Below are 22,309 nucleotides of genomic sequence, written 5' to 3' on the forward strand. Positions count from 1 at the left end.
TTTCCATCACAAGGTTGTTTCACACCTTGGATGGAAACCAGTGCAGCAGAAGCGCTGGTGCTGACAATTATCCCCATCGTCAGGTGAGAGTGGGTGTCATGAGACATGTGACCTTTTCATCATTGTTGTGATATCCAGCCTGTCAGGTGTCCCCTAGATATAAGCACAAGGTTTATATTGCGCTGGATTTTTCTTTAATTCTTTATTTTAGTCTCTCCTTGCTTTTCTTGCTTCTGGTTAGGTTACTGCTTTATGCAGTAATGCTGGGTTTTGTACTAGCATCACTATTGAAGAAAGAATATTTCAGTTTTTTAAATTCGAACTCTAGTTCCAACATACAAGTTTTGTTTTTTTTTAACCGATCAAACCTGGATTTGACAGTTTTCAGACTTATTTGTGCCATTTCCTGGCCCTATTATGGACTATTATGATACCACTAGCAACTATCTTTTGCTAATTGTAACTTTTCATAGTACGCATAATGAGCAAGAGGTGGATCCAATGTAATTTAGTATTTACACATAGTTCCTGGTAATATTTGAAATCCCTGGTACTGTTTTCTTTGATGTAAACATAGGAATAAGACAATAATGCACATGAGCTAACCATAAAACACAAGGATATGTAAAGGGGGAGACAAATGGTAAACACACACACACACACACACAGAGAGAGAGAGAAAAGGCCATGTGCTCCATGTCAAGCGTGTACTGTATATCAAAGGGTAAATGTTCTGTGTGGATCTGACACGCAGTGAACACATGTCATTCCACACATGTGGGACTATCACATGACATCACGCAATTACACAATTACACAAAACACACGCACACACTCACCGTGAACACACACACTGTGTTCTGTGTCTACTGCGTTCACTGTGAAGCTCAGCTGTTGGAAATGTGGAAGTGATTGTGGTCAGAGTTTCATTACCATCTTATAATAATAACACAATGGAAACTAGAGGAACTACCCCGGGCGAAGGGGCCATTAGCTCACCTCAAATGTTACCAAAAGTAGAAAAGTCAGGAAACGACGACATATTTTCTCATTTAAATGACCTCCCAGATCATTTTGGTTTTTCTCTGTGCAGGTTTTTCTCAAATGTTTTGGGAGACACTGACCTCATTTCCAATGTTGTATGTTATGTTGTCGTTTCAGACGCACCACACACTGCTATGAACGTTTTTTTTTTGGGTTAAACAGCACCAAATCAATCACGTTTACTTTCTTATCCATAGCTTCACTGATGATTAAACTATAATTTATCAGCAGTTAATTTGTGGTTGCAGTCGACGGGTACTGCACAACAATTCTCACAGTAAAACAAAATTGCGGCCACTGACATATTGAAGTACAACTATGAAGGGATATTACCTTATTTATCCAACTGTAATTTTCTGTCTGGGTGATGATGGTCAAGGTAATGATACTATTGATGGAAAATGTAGCCTAGCATCATATTTGCAGTCTGGATCATAAGCCTATTATAGTATCTCACCGTTCAAAGGTAGGATATTCTGTATTCTATTTTGTCTGAAGAAGTTAGTTGGTTAGTTGGTTAGTTAGTTGGCATTTTATTAAGAATTTTGAGTTTGTCTCTTATACCTTTTTTTTAACAATTTGCACATTTGATGAAATAGGCCAGATTTAACCCTATAACACCGTGTCAAACTCAGGCTGGGGGGCCAAATCTGGCCCGCAGTGTAATTATATTTGGCCTGCGAGATCATATCAAACGTGTACTAGAGTTGGTCCGCAAAAATATACCCCCTGTATACTGACAGGATTAGTAGTGTTAGCGGTGAATGCGCTATGTTATAGAACATATGTTAAGGTTTTGTTGTTGTTTCCATATGAAATAATTCAGTTTTTAATAATATGAAATAATTCTACATTACATATCTGGAGCACAACTGTCTTACAACTGTGAAATTGAGTTTGACACCCTTGATGTAGAATATCCTTTAAAGTCCAGCGTTCTTGGTCCAAATCTGGGCTAGACCTCTTTTTTTTTTTAGTGGTTCCATAGCGTAGCGGTTAGCACAACTGTCTTACAAGCAGAGTCCTGGGTTTGATTCCCAGCGGAATCACATACTTGCCGCCTCCAAGGGGCAGCCTGTTGCAGCAAAACTGATTTAGTGGTTCCATAGCGTAGCGGTTAGCACAACTGTCTTACAAGCAGAGTCCTGGGTTTGATTCCCAGCGGAATCACATACTTGCCGCCTCTAAGGGGCAGCCTGTTGCAGCAAAACTGTAAAGACAACAATTTCCCCATTGTGGAATTTAGCAATGAAGTTCATAAAATTAAATTTTTAAAATTTTCTGACAATCAGAAATGACTGGTACAACAGGAGTAATGATAGTATCCTTTTGTAACCTCCTCTGTTCTAGTCTGACAGACTCATTAAACAGCTCAGATTCCACGAGTTGTTGCTATTGGCTGATTATCATTAAGTCTCTGAGATGAAATGCCTGATTGACCTTTGTCCGATGGCTCATTAGGAGGTTCCTTCACCTTCTCCTCTCTTTATTAGCACCTGTACAAACATTTGATATGTCAAACTGATTCTGACACTTCCATTCATTAACCTTTACTAATGACTGGCTAACATTTGTACCTGAGGATCTATGGCTTTATTATTAACTACTCATCAGCACTACAGTGAATATGTGTTGACCTGTTGACATGAGATTACAAGGCATCTGTATAGGTAAAAATATCCATATCTCCAATATTTTTGCCTCAGTGAAACCACCAAATCCCACGTTGTTTGTTTGTTTGTTTTTGTCGCTTCGATTTTTCAGCGCTCATATTTTAATCCTGTTATGTTTGTTATGTGATCCGGGCTCAGTTGATCCCCCTGTGTGGGGCGAATTCGATGATGGTAATAGCATTGGTTACTTCTAACCTAATGTGTACTTTTACTCCACACTCAGTGTGTAAAGACAGATACACCTGAGACCCAACAAACATTGGTTTATTTCTAAGTAACTGAGACCAAATTCTCCAATCCCATTGTCTGTTATATATTATCTTTTGCCATGTGTTTGTGATGCCGGAGTGAAGGCTGATAGATTTGAGAATTTTGCTTCTCAAATGAATACCTGTCATGCTGTAGGTCATTACTTAATTAATTAATAATTATTAAGTTATTACAAAACTAATATTTAGGGTTTAATTTTACGAATTAAACCATATTCTGTGCTAACTTTCAACATCTCTAATTCAGTTTCCCAAAGACTGGGTCACGACCCAGCACAAGATCTTTTTTTTGGGGTCGTCTTGCATTATGTTTCCCAGGAGTTTTACGAATAATGTTTATTAACTTGGGTCGTGGAGGTTTGTGACTTGAAAAAAAGTTTGTTAAACCAACTTCTCAGTTTAACTTTGAGCCATTTTGGCCTACTCCTAGCTCAGATGGTCTTTCCTTAGCTACAGCATTTCTTAAATGTATTGTTTATCTTCTTGGCTAGTTTTTATTATTCGTACTATGGCCTACATCTATCCATTAGACCTAATTCTTTTTAACGTTTTTGAACATTTTTCAATCTATCTTTTTTTCTTTTTAACGTTTTTGAACATTTTTCTATCTTTGGCATACGTCTAGCTGGTTCTTTAGCCCTTGTTTTATCCGAGTTGATCAGTAGCTAGTTTTGGCTAGCGTTGTTTTGGCTGAAATTTGATATATTTTCTGATTTTTACAGAAATTTTATATATTTGTTTTTCATTGACCATATGTTGAGTTATCTAGATTACATTTTTGATTAGCTTTGGACAGTTGTTGTTTTTTTTACACATTTCTTAGATCTGTGCTGCAGCCTTATTCAAACCTTTAATCTATTGGTTTTGCCTGTTTTGGTGGTTAATATTGAAAACATACCTATGTTGTAAAAACGCTCAGACAACGAATATGAGCAACAGATGAGCTGGTGGATAAGGTGTAAGAGTTGCAGCTCATTTTCTTTGCCATCTTCATTTCAGATACCAATACCATATATTTTCCTCCAGAAATATTTGGTGCTGTCTGATGTCAGCCAAAGATTATTTTCCATCTTTTCCTCTCTGCTGCATTTGACGAGACCACAATCGTACATACATTAGATTTTCAAGCCGCTGGCTCTACCCTACAGACATGCGATGAAATATTAGGACAAATGTTCCAGGTGTGACAGACAGATAACATGAGAGTCAATATTCAGTCTGAGCAGTATTTCCCTTGATATTTCTATGAGGCACATTGACTCCCGCTGTAATGGGTGGTCAGGAAAATAGCAGCAGTATTGATCAGGTAATGGTCAACATGGACACATCAATGGGGGCGTCTGAGCAGCAGAGGACTTGGCTTTGGCTGGCTTTAATAAAAAATTACCTGCCTGGAGCAAGTTCACAGAGAAGCAATGAGTCACTCACGGGAAATCTCCTCAGAGCCCTTCCATGTTTTAAAGGGGGGAAAAAAACAGCGGGAACCAAAGAAGTTTCTATTTTTAACCCACTCTATTTCTCTTCACTGTTCCTCAAATGACAAACAGCTTTTCCTTTAACCGTGTTTATTTGTCTACAGCTGAAAAACAAACACCGAGTCTTTGTTTGTGCAGGTCTGATTCAGACAATGTTTTACTTTTCACTTTGGAGGACGTTACAAAATCAAAGTCAGGTCCATCAGAGACACACAGACACCAAAGGCGCTCAGAGGAGATGGATATTTAGTCCTGAACATGGAGATGGAAGAGAGGATGAAGGACAATGAGGGAAGTGAAACTAACAAGGTCAAAAATTAGATAGGCCCCCAAGAAAAGAACCTGTGAAATATTGGACATTGCTGTTGAGGTTGACATACTCAGGCATTTGGTGGCCATGTAAAATATATGCACACCTTTTTTACAAAAAAAAAAAAAGTTTCTGTTCTTTGGTAGATGTTTTTCACATATATTATATATGTTCTTTGGTAGATGTTTTTCACATATAATATATATATAGATATATTTCATATTATTATTGTGTATTAAATTGTTTTAATAAATAGCTAATGTCTTTAATATATGTATATGTATATGTTTTCCAAAAAAAACCCCAAAAAACGGTATGTTGTAAAAAAATGTGTTTCCTGTCATACCCAGGACTGCCACTAGTAACATGGGTTTCAGTGTCCGTGCTTGAACCAACATGTTATGCATTCAGATGACACTTAAGGCCTGTGGTGCTTAGGTCATAAAAAAAAGTCTTTGCGCCAACAACGTTTTTTCGAGACGCTCTTATGGCTAATGTCACTCAAGATGAATCTTATTGACTGACAAAACATAAAAAACAATCCTAGCAAAAATGATTGTTACAATCCTGCCCCAAAACTTGCTAAAATATTAGCTGTGATTTTTATTTTTATTTTTTTACCACGTGCATCTGTCGCTTACAATTTGCATAAAGTAAAAAAACAAAAGAAAAAAAAGAGAGAGAAAGGTTGAGAAAGATTGGTGCCTATTATTCTCCTGAGATGGGAATAGTCATAGAGGGGTTTGTTCCCAAAACAATGGCTCTGTGCGTGCGTGTGTGTGTGTATGTGTGTGGACACAGACTCACTGGACCCTGAGACTGCTGTATGAAACAGAGGGAGGCTGAGGCCGTCATGAGCCGTGCAGTCGTCTGAAGCCTTGAAAGTGTCATTCTTCTATTTACTCTTCTCTTATTTCTGTTTCACCCATCACTGCTCATCCCCAAATAAATGAATGACACGTTGGCATTCAAAGCTGATCTGGAAATAAAACACCGTTTTGGACACAAAGGCACTGATATACGTATATTCAGCCCAGAGAGCTCTCTCAGAGCGCAGAAGGTTTTAAATGAGGAACTATCTCCATGCTCTCGGAAATGTTTATCAAATGACTCATTTTTAAACGCAGAATGAGACTCTTTGAACAAATAAAACATACCGTCCTAAAATATTGTAGTTATTTAAAAAGTGAATCCCCTCTGGTTCAAAATGTTTTATTTTGTGAAGAAGATTTAAAGTTATGAGCCTAGTGCAGGCACAAAGGCATTTAAAGTGGAAGTTGAAGGGTGGATATCTGACATAGTTTGGATTCATCTCCAACTCCAGTTGCTTTGGTGTCATGTTTGTCACCCAGGAGAACTCTCTAGAACTCTCCAGTAGGTAAACAATACATTTTAATTTTATTATTATTTTATTTATTATACCTTCCAGTGGACTCACCACCTGCAGGAAGGTTCAGGGGGGTTGGTACGGTGCAGTGTGATTTGGGTGGCGGTCAGGGAGACTGCTGCCCCGCGACCCGGGAATGGATAAGTGGACGAAAATGGATGGATTTATTTATTATTATTAGTTTTTTTCTTTTGAGTATACATATGTATTGTTGTTGCCGTAGAGCAGGGGTGTCGAACTCAAATTCACAGTGACCAAACTTAATTTTCATTGAAAAATGTATGGCAATTGTGCATATTTTCCCTTCTCTCCAGATCTGTAATGAAGAATTTTTTCATCTGCAAACAAACTTTAGTTTTACGTAACCATTAAATCCGGAACGACCAAAGCTTAATATTATAAACAATGAGAATTTAAATTTGTTATTATGTCTCTTTATCTCTAGCCTTTTGAGTTCCTTTTTAGTGTAAATCTTTTTTTTACAGCCCCCCTCCAAAAAAAACTGTAGTATGGGCCAACTCTAGTACACATTTGATATGGGCCAAATGTAATTACACTGTGGGCCAGATTTGGCCCCCGGGCCTGAGTTTGACACTTGTGTCATAGATATTTGGGTGTAAAGTGAATTCTGTTGGTTCCAGTCCATTTTTAAAGACTTCTTCACAGCACTGCAGTATCCCTGCCTATTTTGGTCCCTTTCCATAAAACCAATCAAGGTTGTCCTCTACTGTAAATATGTTTCTCCAGCAGTACACTCTGATCCCTGCTGTTAAGTCATACATCGCCTCAGTCCTGTCTGGTGTCACTGTTACTTCAAACATGTCTGAACTCATGGCCACCCTCTGTCTTCACTCCATCTCCTGGCAGTGTGGAACATTATATTTGATGTTTTATGGGAATTCCTGGAGGTAGCAGTAAAACCTTTTTTTTTCTTTTAAAGAGCTGAAAACAAATCCAGGTTTATAGAGGTGATGTCCAGTTGAATTTTATAGTTGTCTTTTTTTTTTGGACTGCATGGCAGCTGGCCAATGTAATGTTGCTCTGATGGTTCCCCTGCAGCCAAGAAGGAAAGAAGCACAGTAGATTGGTTTTATTCAAATATTTGTAAATGTGTGTGTGAAGCTGGGTGAAGCTACCCCGAAAAAGTTATTTGCTAAAAACTCGATGGTGTCTATATAGATATGTGGTGGATGGCGCCCTGTGCTTGGTCATGTATCTGCCTTTAGCTCGATCCTAGCTGTCATTCACGTGATTAGAGGCTAACCGCATCCTTGAATTAGGTTTATGAACTATAGTTTTTTATATCAAATTATATAAAACATTACATTTTCTGTTAACCGTGTACCAGAATGACGATAACTATGGGAACTACCTCGGAGGAATTATGACTTTTGGTCCACATTTCATCCATTGCTGTTTAAAGTTATTGGCTATTTTATATACACCGGCCACATATGACAGTTCGGGTACTTGTACTGTGGTATTACATTAACACATAACTAATTTTACCTGGCTAACTTAAAGCTACCTTTTGAGGCTTCTAAGCAGGCCAGTCTTCTCATGGTACAAAGTTGTGCTAGAAAGTAATTTTGAACAAACAAAGCCCAGAAATGATCAGCTTAGATTAATGTTTGGCTGATTTGGTGACAGTATGTAAATCATTTAATGTTTTTTTTATAATGTTTGGCTGATTTGGTGACAGTATTTTAAAAACCACTCATCAATAAAGCCTCTTTTATCATTAGTGTAGGTGAAAGTCATGTAAATCATTTAATGTTTTTTTTATATAATATTTAATAAGCCAAGCCTTATAAAGTCATACATTATGACTTTTAAATAACTGTTTGGCTGTTGGACAATTTTTTATCAGGAGTTACAACCTTTAAACATTGAAACTCCAAACAAATTCAAAGTAAAGATCACATTTTCAAACCAGTCTGAATGAGATCCTATTGAAATTAGAAAAAAAAAAAACCTTTGCAGCTGTTCTTAATCTAGCGTGATCTTTTTTTCTTCCTCTAACTAAAAGAACATTTTAAAGGAACTCACTTTAGCTCTCTAGACCACTCAAAGAAGCAGGTTTTAACATTTTTGGATTAACTGAATGTCACTCACTTTAGCTCTCTAGACCACTCAAAGAAGCAGGTTTTGACCTGATGGGAAAAAAAAACAACCCTCAAAATTCTCAATGAAATTCTCAGATGGAAACAAGGCGTGCAGCAGTGGAAAGTAGTCAAAACATTTTTGGATTAACTGAATGTTTGTCTAAAAAAGACAAAAAGGTAAAAAAAAAAGAAAACTAGCATTGGATTATTGCTTTTTTTAAATAATAACTCAACAACATTTTTATATAAAATGATTTGGCTCAAACTTCAAGTTGTGATACATCTATCCTCAAGAAGCTTGTCTTCTCAAGCCTCTTAGTCCAAGGACTTGGCCCAGATAAGTGGGTTGGATAGATCCATATTCATGCTGTAAAAACTGGACCAAACGGTTTAGAGAACCACCCCCTGTGCTGACTCCCCAAATAAAAGCTGAATATATATCCCTTATCTGTAGATAAGAGTCTTACACTGCGTACTGCTCTCTGAATGGTACCATGTGGTAGAATATTATATAAAAGCAAGCAACACGAGATGCTCCAAACATTTGTGTCCATGTTAGGAGGCTTTGATAAAAGTGTTGCTAAGATCACACCCAGCGTCACAGAGATCCTCAGTGTGGATTAATGGAGAAAGACACTAATGAGGACACACAGTTTCTGTGTTCTTCTCTGCATACACACTTCCTTTGAAAGTCTGCTCTCCTCCTCGACGGACCCTGTATCTCCTCTGCCCCCTCCTCCCCCCCACGCCCCCTTGTACTGACTTAGTATCTGACAAGTAAAGTGGAGCACAGGGCTGCATTTTGTGGTCAGCAGCGGCCACAGTTTATTGTCAGGAGTAGGAGTCAAGGGCTCTTTAAGGCAAAGTGGTTAGAGAGAGGCCATCACATGAAAGAGAGGATGAGACCGAGCTCTCAGGGGGAAGAGCAGAGATGGCCACAGAAGAAGCAACATCAACAGGCAGAAGCTCTCAGCCCAATGATATTTTTCATGAGCAATCCACAAAGTTTGAGGTCATTTCGACCAGAGCATGTGGAGTGGTCAGGAGAGGCTAGGAGTGACATATAATGGTAGGGCAAAAAGACGTCACCCAAATACGTCGGAGTTTTGCTCCTACTGTGCAACATAACTCGATTCAAGTTGGCATAAGCTGAAACGTACGCATAATAAACAAGTTCTACTGTGCAACATAACTCGATTCAAGTTGCATAAGCTGAAACTTACGCACAATAAACAAGTTCCTATGTCCCTCACCTACGCTAACCCAGTGAAAACTTCATTATTAGGACCTAAAAAACATCGAAAGAGTCTGACTTATGTTATGGAGCCATAATGAAGGGCAAGAAAACAACACAAATGAAAGAAAGTGAATGTTACACAATCCAATGTATGACAAAAGTAAGCAAAAACGTCCTCAGCTCATAGTGCATGAGGCAAGTGTTTGTAGGAGCGATGGAACAAAAATTTATACAAGTGATACAAGTGTCTTCATTTGTTCAATCGTCGAGGCTGAGAACAATACACATACTTCGTTGGTTGGGTTTTAATAAATATGCAGTGCACTGGAATGCAGTTTTATAGAGGTGATGCAGCTTTGTCGTAAAACCACAGTGTGGACACAAAGCATGGAAGAGATTTTCAGCAACAAAAAAAAAAGCAAATCTATTTGTATCTAACAACCAGCGTTGATCAATATATCAATAAAATTTAGGGCAAAATAGTTCCACAATAGGGAAGTGTACAGCATGAGACTTTGCAACCGATACAAACTGCCACAGGAGGCGCATTACTCTACGTGGTTTGCAAAGCACAGGCTTCCGCAAGGGAGGCGTCGTTAGTTCCTGTTGTTCCTCTGGGAATTGAACTTAGGACTTTCTGCGTGCAAGGCAGGTATAACTAACGGCCACACTAAACTGAAAAGAGTCATTAATCAGTGCTAAGATGCCTCTTTAAGTCTTTTAAATCTAACAGTAAGCCTTGGCCTTTCTTGGCCATGAGGGTAACAAGACACTGTACTGCAGTAGGGAAAAACATCAGTGGCGTACCGCTGTGCAGATAGTTGTGGTAAAAAGTCATTATGGAGTATGGAGATGCTGGATCGCCCATGTATTAGAATGACTAAGGAGCATCCCTAGAAAAAAAGCAAAGAAGAAACTGTGTCATAACGTGAACCGAGCAACAAATACACAGCCAAATCTAAAAAATAAAATAAAATTCATCTCTTATAGAGAAGACCCTCCAGCTCGTGCTGACAGGTTGGTTCAGACTGAGTCAGTGAAGCTGCAGCCATAGTTGGTTCTATCTTATTTATAGCAATCATTTTTATTTTACCTCCTTTTCTATATTCCTATCTAGTAACCCTCGCACAACCTGAAACTGTACCAACATCAACCACATATAAAACTACACGTGCACATTAAGGTTGTTTTTTAATAGCTCGTAACAAGTATGGACAGAATTAGAAATAAGCAGATCAGAGGGACAGAAAAGTTTGGCCATAAAGTTAGGGAGGCGGGGCTGAGATAGTTTGAACATGTGCTGAGAAAAGAGAGATGTTGTCGATTTATACAAGGCAAGAGATGGGGTCTGCACAGAGGCAGCACAGTGGCGCCCCCTGAAGGACTATATCTTGACAAACAGAGCACAGACTCAGAACCAGAGGTTCACTGGGAAGTAAGAACCACAGAGGTTCATGAGGGAAACAAATGGGCAGATATCAACAATAAAAAAAAATTAAAAAAGCCTCAATGGCAAGTTTGCTGCGACACAACTGAGGGCGGCTGCTGAGGATTCAAAGATTACTGCCTGTGAAACACTAAAAAATATGGGAATGACTGCTACGTTTCATTGGAATAAAAGGAAAGCGCAGTTGTGTTTTTACTGCTACTGAAGGAAGCCCAACATGACTCTAAGACCTTTATACACTCCATCCCAAGATGCATCATTGAAGGATTGAAGGATTTTTTTCACTGTTTGTGTAAACCTAATTTATTATACCTTTTACCCAATGATGACAAACTGAATGGGAAAAAACTTCCAGGCAAATTTCTAAAGGTAATTTACAGGAGAGCTCTTCCTGTGTGGTTCCACAGCTAAAAAAGGCAAGTAGGCCACATTCCTATTGGGATTACAGTTTTTTTTTTTTTACTTTCTCAAGAGAAGATTCTCTGTACACTAATTTGCTGAAAAGTTTATGGCACAATTCCAGACAACCTGACGTTACCAGATGTTTACATCGCTTACAGACTATTGTGATTGCGATTTTACAAGGTATCATATGCATTGCTTTAAATCCACACATCCATCAAAACAGTGTTCACTTGAAATCAGACCAAAACACAACATTTTTGTTCTGACTGTTTTCCAGTCATCTGAATGTCTTCTAACTGTAAATTTACTGGAATGATTTTCAATCATTCCAAACCATGACAGATTTTTTAATGTTTTTCTATAAATGAAAGTCTGGAAATCCATACATTTGGAGAATTAAAACCCTTTCGCAGTCTAGAAAACTCTTTGATTTTATGATGTTTTATTTGGCTTATTTTGTTGCATGTAATTATGTTGTGACAGTGTGGCATTGTTTCGAAGATCTGGACATGTACTTCATCACTGATGACTCTCACTAAACTTGTAACCTTGTGAATAACACTCGGATGGTTTCCTCCGGGGGCTCAGAGTGGGGCTTGAAAACCATTGTCCTGAATTCATTTTTTATCAGTAACTTGGACAAGGGCATGGAATCGAACTGTTCTGTACTGGCTGGGACACTAACTTGAACTTTATAACGTTGGCCTCAGCTACAAATCAAACTGAGTTTTCTCTGGCAGACGCCCACACAAAGTCTTGGTAATTATTTTGGACTCAACCTGAATTTAGCGTTCAAAGTTGTTCACCCAGACATGTTTTACACCGAGGGACTGACCAGAACAATAGTCTAGACGCAAAAATCCAGGCAGTCAGTATAACACTACTCCGCTCTCAAGAGCAGTCGACACAGACTTCTATCTGGGGACTCTCTGTAGTAATCTGAACATTGACTGGAAACCGTGGGCTTATACTTGGAAATCACACTAAATTCTTCCACTGAGACTTGGACTGATAAGAAAACAAGATCAATGTTCCAAAAGGACAGTTGTAGAACTCGTGCCCAGGGTTCTCACTCAAACTTGAAACCCAAGGGACATGACTCTCAATCCCAAATTGACCAACGATTACGACTTGGACTCCAAACCTCCGTTCTCAATTACAAGTCTCTTCAAGAAACATAAAACTGATGACAGCAACGGCTAAAATAGTCAAATGAACTTTTACCCATTTCCCAAATTTAGCTACACTCTTGGCTGTTTCCAGAGACTGTGTCTGAAAATATTAAACTCTCATTTCTCCCTTCACTCTTCCCACTTTTCATACTTATCACCGTGAGTCCTCTAGTTGAGCAGTGGAGGATTAAAGGATGGAAAACAAAGAGCTATAAGTCAAGAAAAAAATAAAAGGATCCCATTGGAATCCATTGAGGCTCACATTTTAAAGAAAATACTTTAAACTAGTTTATCATACACAAAGGAACGGGATGTGAAATATGAAATGCAGTGCCTGTAAAAAATCGCACGGTTGCTTCCTTCTTTGTGACTGAATATTTCATGACATACTTTTTACCTACACCTGCCTCCACATAATGGCAATAAAAATGCAAATCCAAATAAGCTGGAGGGGAAATAAATAAATAAACAATAATAATAATAAGCCACGGCCTATTTTTACAACAAGCATCCAAGGGGACAGAAGATGTATTTTTTCCACTGCTGTGTGGCTTGAAAAGTTTTTACCAATGTCTCTATATGTGTTTACCGCTCATGAAACTGAGGCACAGTTGGAATGCATTGTAACAGGTTCATGTTTGAAACTTCCACAGATATTGTTGCAAATTAGAAAAATGATTACTCAACATGCACATTAGGAATCCTAGACTGTATATATAGAATATATAGAAGTCACATGGATTGGATGGATGGATGGATGGATGGATGGATGGATGGATGGATAGATAAACTTGACTGAGAAAAACAAAAACACTTTTAAGGTTTTATGTTTCATATTTTGTGTAAAACAATTTGGGATGTTTTGCAGTTAATGGACACAAGCTAAAAGTGTTTTCCAGCTGAGGCAAAGCATCTAAACATCAATCCTGGTTCAAAACCGGGCGAGGTTCTTATCAAATCAAAGCTTTTATCAAATAAATCCTCAAAATGTCATTAGCTGGATACAAAAGCAGGGAAAATGGCAGTGTTATTGTTGCTACTTCAGCAAAAATGGAAATCAATGGATCCTCTTCCGAGTTTTTTTCCTTTGTAGTTACTCAGCGTTTGTCTGCAGCATCACTGTTTGTCAGCCACAGACAAAACTATAGATAATCTGAGGCGGAGTCTGTGCATCAACCGTGGGGCTGGAGATGAGAAACGGTGACAAAAAAAAAAGAAGTAAAAAGCGTCCCACAGTCTGTCAGTTCTGCTCTAAAAATACATGCACTACTTCTTGCTTCACTTCACATCTATTCTCCAGGAGCTATGCAAATACAGGTTCCTCTGCCTTTTTCTGCTCGTCCTCCTTCAGTTTTGTTTTTTTTTTTTTTTTTTTTTTTTGTTTCTTTATGCGCTTTATTGTTCTGACTGCATCTTCTGCAGACAACATGACAGAACAACACTTTTGCTCCTTCAGGCTCCCTCTCGCTCCGGGACAGGCAGAGTAGCGACAAAAGCTATTTACAACTTAGCGAAGGCCAAAGTGGAAACTCAACGATGAGAAAAAAGGGAATTTTTTTTTTTTTTTTGTCAGTTCCCTGTTTTCTATGGTGTCAAAGCCGTTTGTGACGCTGTAGAGAAACACCATAAGACGTTGTACTGGCCTGTGGCATTTTTAGCAACTCAGGGCTTGTTTTCATTACAAAGGTACTGTAGTACCAAGAACTACTGCACTGTAGGGATGAGAAAAAGGCAACATGCTGGAAGGAACACAGGTGCTGCAGCTGTAATGTCTCCCCCCATTGGAGACCTTGTCATACTTTAACTTTACATTGTATATCCGGCAGACCATGTGAGTACTATAAGGTACCAAGTACCTTTTCTTACCAAAGGTATCTGTACGTAGAGTCTGTTTTAACTCGATGAATCAGATTCATTTGAATTTCTGGTATTATTGTAGTATTATTGATTTGATTAAGTTTAAAATCTGTTTAAAAATGAGGCAGTAAGACTGAGGAAAAAGACTATGAAAAGGTTACAGATATTTCTGTTCCAGCAACTTTTTCCTTCACATCAATTTAAACTTCCTCAATCACAAACCTGATGTGTTCATTTGATCTAGAAAGAGCAGTGAAAACTGCCCCTCCAATTCAGCTCTAGTACTCATATTTACAAAGGGATCTGAGCTAACAGTGTAGGATAAAGGTAGAGCTGTAGCTAACAGACAGGTGGCTAAGAGATTTTTTTGTGGAATGGGGATATCACTGGCATACCATTTGCTGTTGATGACAACTCCGGTTCTCCAAGAGGTGTCTTGTTAGAGAAGGTTCAATCTCTACCTCTCCATAACAAATGTTTTAATATGACATGCAAACTTAGAGTTGAGGTAAAATTGGCTTTGAGCTTTGACCAGAGCTGCCTTTGGTAAAATGCCCATGTTATTAAAAGGACTTATGTATTGCATTTTGGCAATATTGTAAAAAAGAAAATCAGCCCGTTTGTACCTGCTACTGCACTTGCGGTAGGTTCATATAATAATCACAAGTCCATTCATGTCCATTTGATTTCCAATAACCATTTTCAGGCTCTTCAACAGATTGAATTATGAGTCACGTCGAGATCGACAGGCCACACAATGGCATTCATGTCTGATCCAATGAAAATACAGGCTTTGATGACAGCCATAATGGAGCTGCTGTTTCAATCTTATTTTTTTGCTCTCTCTCTACCGTCCTTGTCATGTGCTGATTGGCTCTTTTAATTCATCCAGTTCTAATAACATAGTCTTTTACCTCTCCACTTCCTAGTCTCCACCGCCTCCGTCCTTTCTGTCAGAACAATCCCCAGCCTGGACCAACCTTTCTCAATTTCTCTTTCCTCCACTGATTGATTCTCACCTTTTTCATTCTTGCCGTTCCCCCCATTAACTGGGTCACCCATCTGCTCATATCCGCTCCGTTCGGCTACGTCTGGACGCCCGCCCCTCCTTGCTTCCTGTTCTGTTGTCTCTGAAACTACAGCTGCCTCAAATCTACTATGCAATGTTCGGTAATAAGATGGGAATATAATGGAGTGGGCTCCTGGATGCTGGAGACGGCGATGTAATCATCATCCACCCTTTCAGTCATCCGTTTATCAGTTCATCCATCCATTCATCCATCCGTCCATCCATCCATCCATCCATCCAGTGAGTCCACTCACTGTGATGTAATTCCACGTGTTGTCACTTCCTCGCTGAATCCCTGTCACAATCCATTTGGGTTGAGACCTTGTCCATGGCATCCATTTTTTAAGACCCTCCCCTTCCTCTACTGTTGTCATCATTAATTTGCTCCTGCGGTGATTAAGTGAAAGAGATAAGGCGTGAAAATCAAACTCATTTAGTCGTGTTGATTTTCTTATTTGCAGATCCTTATCTACCATGTTCCCTCTGTATTGGTTTTCCCGCCGAAATCCCCGAGGAATGAGGAGTGTTTGAGTGTGTGTGTGCGTAAGCTTAAAGTAACTCTGTGTATGTCTGTGAGTTAACATGCTTTATATCACTGAGATTTGGCTAATCAGCAGTCAGCGAAACACATCGTAACACAGTACAACACATGTACTTTTTTTTACTGCTGAGTTTTGAAGGATCTTGGGCATTTATTACCTGCAGTGCTTTTGATCATGTTCGTCTGATAACATGAAAATTGCCACCGTGAAAACAGAGGCAAACATGACACTGTGATGTGCTTTAGTGTATGGTTCAGAAACCACGGTCTAGGACCAGAAAGTGGTAATGGAGGTAAAAATGCTGACATTTTCTGTTAGAGTGGCCAGAGTGGACCGGAACGGTCGACCTCAAACTGAAAACTGAGATGCTTGGAAATGATTCATCTGCTGTGGATAACCAGGTAGAAAACAGCAACTAAAAGAACATTTCTTGTAGTGAGTAAACAGAAACATAAATTGTTTTTGCTCATGGGTCCAAATAATATGACCTTAATAAAACACAAACACAAACAACAAACATTCGAAATGGACTCAGCAAAAACTCAAAACAGCTCAAGTTTGCAAAACTTTTTGTGCACACACACGCAGAGACTCAGTGGTGAATGAACAGGAAAATACAGTCTCAGTGATTTTTTTTTTTTTTTGTCTCGCAGGATTTGCACTTGGTGACTGACAAACCACGACGCCATGGGCTGTGGGCTAAGAAAGATTAAAGCACCGTCGGAGGAGAACAGCCCAGGGAAGATTTACTCAACTCTGAAGAGACCACAGGTGGAGACCAAAGTGGGTGTGGCCTATACCTACCGCTACCTGGACTTTCTGATTGGCAAAGACGGTAAGACTTGTTTTTGGTACGGTGCTAATATGCAACTTTATAGATATTTAACTGACTGGCTTCAAAACCAATACGTCCCAATCATACTTATTCTATCAGTTGGTACTTACTGTCAGCACACAAACCTTTTTGCCTTGTGAGTGCATCATTGTAGTTTTTCTTGTACATACGCTTCATTCAAACATCTACTGGTTGCTTTTCCCTAGACAAGATCACTTACATTATTTTATCCCTACTATAAAAAAAAATATATATATATATATATATACATTATTTCTAGTCTAAAGGACGTGTCAAACTCAAGGCCCGGTGGCCAAATGCGGCCCACTAAATCATTTTGTATGACCCGCTGGAGCCTAAAGAGCATATAATAAAGTTCATGCAGCGGAGTTTCTTAACCTGATAAATTATAAATAAACTGAAAAAAAGTTTTTTTGTTATTACACAACAATGAACAACATTTGTAATTTGAATAAATAATAATCAATTGCAGAAACATTTATTAATACTTTATGGTGTAGTTCCATCTGTACAGTCTTCCGAATACAACCGACCCTTCAAACTGTATTCCTGATGAAAAAGAGTTTGACACCCATGTTTGGCACAGCGTACTCTTTGGGTTTGGGTACATATTTAAAAGAAAAAGAAAAAAAACTCCTAAAATATTCATCATCAATCTTCAAGCCTAAACAAAGGGGAAATTGTCGATTCTGTGACCATGCAGACACTATAATTGAGGAGGTGGAGACAGAGTAGTCCAAGTCAAAGTCTGGCAAAGTTCCTTTGGATTCACAGAATAACTGCTCAGTGTGTGATAGCCCCGGGTCAGGACTGTAAAAAGCAACACATCGACAGAATCCATTGACTCGGTGGAGATAAACAAGAGTTGGGTGATAATTCAACCGCCGCACTAAAACAAGACATTACTTATCCTCATCTACACGGTATTGTTGGAGTTTTTTAGCAGGGCAAATTCCTGAAATTGATCAATGCTTCAGACAGCCACTGTCTGCAGATATATTGTAGTCATTTTGAACTGTGAGGATGTGAAATCCCAAAGGACCGGCTCTAAGTTATAAAAATTACCTCCGACTGTTTTGCCATTTTGCAGCACAATACATCTGCATGAAAAGGCCAAACTGTGCCTTTACAAACTTTTAAAAAACATTTGCTGAACTTCAGTCTCGAAATGCCTCTTCCTGTTTGATTTATCTGTCTCTGAAAATGCCATCATACCTGCACATTCCCAATGGGACAACAACAAGGAGCTGTTTGCAGAGGAAATACATCCATCAGGCGCAAAATTTCATCCGGTTTGGAACTATTTTTCAGGGATTTTTGGTTGTTAAGACAGAGCCATAATTGGCCTTTGTTCCTTCAATGGCGGTGCTCTTCGTGATTTAGTTTCTGACAATTAGTCAGTAATGCTTTCACATTGTTTTAATGATGACAAATCTCTTGGCCCACTCCAAATATCCTGCTGGTGGACATCAATAATGTATGGCATTAAGTCTGAGAAGCGGAGGACACAGAGTTAAAGAGCAGCCCGCTGCAGCTGCGTATGTGTGTGTGTGTGTGTAGGGGGGGGGGGGTTTGTTGAGTGTCAAATTTAATCAGTGTTGTCCCAGATTTGACCAAAACATGTGTTCGGGTCCAGGTGAGACGCTGATGTGACTGAGTCCAGGTTCAGGTGTAAGATGAGGCATTAACAAGTTCAATGAGCAGATGTTTCTGACGGTTGACCAGGTCTGTTAGCTGAGTGCAGAACATGAAAATATGGAAATGAATCAGTTTCCTCTGTAGTGATAGCATCCGTCCACAGCTGCATGCAGCCACACACACACGCTAAGCCTAAAAAAAAAAACTTCCTCTCCTTCGTCCCCACAGTCCGAGGTGTTTATGAGATAGAAGGTAGGCGTTACTTCCTCAGATGCCTAACCCTTACAGTAACTGACGGCCTTGTGATATCCTCTCTGCATGTGTGTGTCATAAAGTTTGTACGCCTGACACAACATTGTCTGAGTTAAATTTAAGTTTGGATTGTTTGGAAGTAGTTTGGAAGATGTTAAATTATGAAAAATATTTCAGTAGTAGATAAATTATATAACTATTATAACCAATATGTCAATATTGGTTATAATGATGTTTGTACCTCGGTTAACAGTTGATAACAGAGCCATGTGACAGTGAGAGAGGTCGATGGTTTTCATGAAAAGTAACAGAGTCTTTTGCCATAGAGTTAAAGAGAAACAAAATACAAGCGCGCATAGAGTTAAAGAGAAACAAAATACAAATACATATTTGTTTTTTTCCTGTAAAACACTATGTACATTTGTCTCTATGCAGCATCAGGGCACTGAGGAAAAAATAAACACATTGACTCTGTATAGCTATGACCTTGACTATGCTTCTATGATGCCAAACAATCCTATCTCACGCCTTCATATTTATTCAACCAGAGCAGGTAATTGCACATTATTAAAGTTAAACATCTGTGTTCCGCTGCTGCTGTCTTCTTTATTTAAATACGCAAATATAAATTGGCTTTATGAAGATTGCTATCTGCAAAATGATGTGGTTTTGTTGACATCATCAAGTCATTTTTCTAAGGTGGATTTATTTATTTCTATTTACTTAAACTATATTAATGTCTCACACAGCAATGCAAAAATGTTACAGGTGGACAAGATACCACAAGTTATTACATAAAAAAAGAAGAAAAAAACTATCTTTTTAAGTACAAAGTAGTCTGGAGTATATTTGTCCTGATGGAACGCAAGGAAGGACTCCTCCTTTTTCCATTCCGTTAACCCCAGTGTAGCACATCAGATAAAGACATTAGCCTTCACACACGTGTTTTATTGTTCCCTACATTCTTAGTCTCCAACATTCTCAGCTATTTTCTACTTTTCTCAAGCTGGTTCTTACATAAGACAAATTTTCTTAAGTGCATGATAAAGTATTCTGCGAAGATAGTCTTTGGTTGATATAATTTAGATAAATATAATAAAAATCAAATAAATCTAATGTTCTCATTTTACAACTGAAATGGTTGTACGCAAATAAAAAAGACTTGGTTGAATGAGAGCAGGATGTGGTCAAATGCAGCACTTATTCACCAAAGTAGGTTCACATCATCTGCAAATAGTTTGACTTTTAAGAAGAGCTTAGTGTTTTTGTTGTTGTGCTGCACTCAGACACAAAACCAACACTCAGGTAGATGTTTAAAAACACTTCAAAGGTTATCTTAAATAAGCGTTATTCCAGATTAAATGTATGAAGGAGGTCAGTACGGGTAAGGTCAGTTAATGGGAGATTGATGTTTTTGGGGAGGCTAAGTCTGTTTGTGAGTGTGTGTGTGTGTTCAAGAGCCAGGGAGGAGTCCAGCTACTATATATATAGCAATCACTCTGTTATTTCTGCTCTCACCACAGTTACAACAGTAACGATGCTGAGAGACGGGGGCTGGTGGGATGGTTGGTCTCTGGGGACCGTGGTGGTGGTGCTGCTAGTACGGGAAGCCGGGAGATGTAGAGCTCTGCGTGTTTGCCCTGACAGTTGATTAGTCTCCATTAGTTTGTCAGGTTGACTGGACTGGACTGGATGGATGAAGGAGCAGGGGATTGTGGGTGTCTGCTGCGGGCCAGACGGGCTTTTCCATTCTCCCTCCTAAGGGAATTGACAAGAAGGCGGGACTGGGTGGTTTTGGAGGAGAGAGAGATTAGAACTGGGGGTTGGACGAGTTCCTCCCCTTTGTTCAGGAGTGTGTGCGTGTGTTGGTGTGTGTGCCTGGCTCATGGCCACACGATTGTCTTCAAGTATTTTCTGTAATGCTGGCGGATGGTACTTACTGTAATCAGTTTTCTCTAGACCCATCTCTTTGTCACTGCCATTGCTTCTTTGTTTGTTCCTTTTCTGTGTGTTTGTGTGTGTGTAAGAGAGAGAGAGAGTACTTGTTTTTTATTTACCAAGGTTAAGAGAAATATATATTTTGATTCCTTGATGAGAATTACCTATAAATAACAATAAGTCCATGTTTTCCCCCATTTTTTATGCAAATAAGTACAAATATATTGGTTAAAATATATATATTAAATGAAATATTTGACAAAACATCACTAACATGCTGTGTTTGTGCATTTTTTTTTCTCTTTCAACATTCATCAAGTGGGCCGTTTGTGGCCCGTGAGCCGTATGTTTCACTCCCCTGGTTTAAAGACAAAGAGTTGTCAGAGCAGGCTCTGCCTTTGGTTCAGCGGTGAGAGGGCTTATCGTTTGTGCATAAAGTTTAGAGACTAATTCTAGCATCAAGCAGCTCCTAACCTCATCTTAAAAACATGTCCATTCTGTTTTTCTTGGTTCAAATCTCCTTTTTGGTCGACTTTAGCCATTATTCAGTCATAGATAAGATAAAGGTTGAAGGACAACCCTTTGGTTACACTATTATATAAACAGATTTTTATTTTTATTTTTTACCGAATAAATAGTAGAAAGTAGCTGCCCGTTCTTTTTTAAGAACTCGACATATGTGGGAAACGAAGGCTGCAAGTGTAGACTCAGCGGCTAAATAATTCTGCTGCCTCAGCAGATTTTCAGGTTGAAGTGTTTTTCTCACTCACAACTCTGTAATCACCCTGTAGGTCTGGGCTGCAGGTGTAAGTATGGGACAGATTCCTGCGTCTGACTGTATCAGCAGGGCCCCTGTGAAATATTTACACTGTATGAATATTAAAAACAGTCTGGTACGGAGCTGCGTGTCCGTCACACTATCGCAGACACACACATTCCTTTCCTCCCTGACAACACTTTCTTAGAATGGTCCATGGTTTATTCTTTCTATTCCAAATTCAGGCGTACAACAACATAACAAGCCATTTGAGAGGCAATGTGTATTTTTTTAATTATTATTAGGAATTAGTTATAAACAAATATACAGTCATGTACTGAAAATGCAAGAATTTCCAGGGAAGAAATGTGTTTTTCACTAACCAGGGCTATTACTTTTTACTATTACTATTAAAGGGCTATTATCACTGTGCTATTGCTAAAATGCTCTTCATCATTTAAAGATGATGACTACAGATCAAAGTATAATGGCAGCATGTCATTGGTCAGAGGTGGCAGTGACGCTTTTTTTTTGATCATAGCATATAAGCTAGAGATTCTGCCTAGGCGGACAAATGCCACAACAAATGTTGAATTTTAAGTTTGAAACTCTCAGAGATCCTTCATTCCTTTATGTGTTGACTGTTGATGCCTCTGTGGCTGCGCAGGGAAATACTCCAGACCAGTGTTTTTCCGTCTTGGGGTTGTCTGAAATGTCTTTTGGTGACAGGGGTCGCCAAAAATGTGTCATGTCAAATGGGGTGACAGATATTTGATCCAAACATTAGAATTAAAATAAAATTCCCTAGTGGTTAAAAAAATGAAATCACCATCCAATTTTCTGTCTGACAGGTTTTATATTTGTTAGAATTATAAC

The 22,309-nt window shown here is 38.8% G+C and overlaps 1 protein-coding gene across 1 annotated transcript in view; it reads left to right on the forward strand.

Annotated features, from left to right (window-relative positions):
• The window catches only part of rftn1b (raftlin, lipid raft linker 1b), a 118,310-nt gene that overhangs the window by 8,782 nt on the left and 87,219 nt on the right, over positions 1 to 22,309 (forward strand). The window contains exon 3 of the mRNA XM_025061432.1: positions 16,646 to 16,827. Within this exon, the coding sequence (XP_024917200.1) occupies positions 16,680 to 16,827 (148 nt within the window). The 5' untranslated portion in view covers positions 16,646 to 16,679. The remainder of the gene's footprint in view (positions 1 to 16,645; positions 16,828 to 22,309) is intronic.

This window comes from Cynoglossus semilaevis, chromosome 13, assembly GCF_000523025.1.
Source record: "Cynoglossus semilaevis isolate Cse_v1.0 chromosome 13, Cse_v1.0, whole genome shotgun sequence".
In the NCBI taxonomy this organism is placed as follows: Eukaryota; Metazoa; Chordata; class Actinopteri; order Pleuronectiformes; family Cynoglossidae; genus Cynoglossus; species Cynoglossus semilaevis.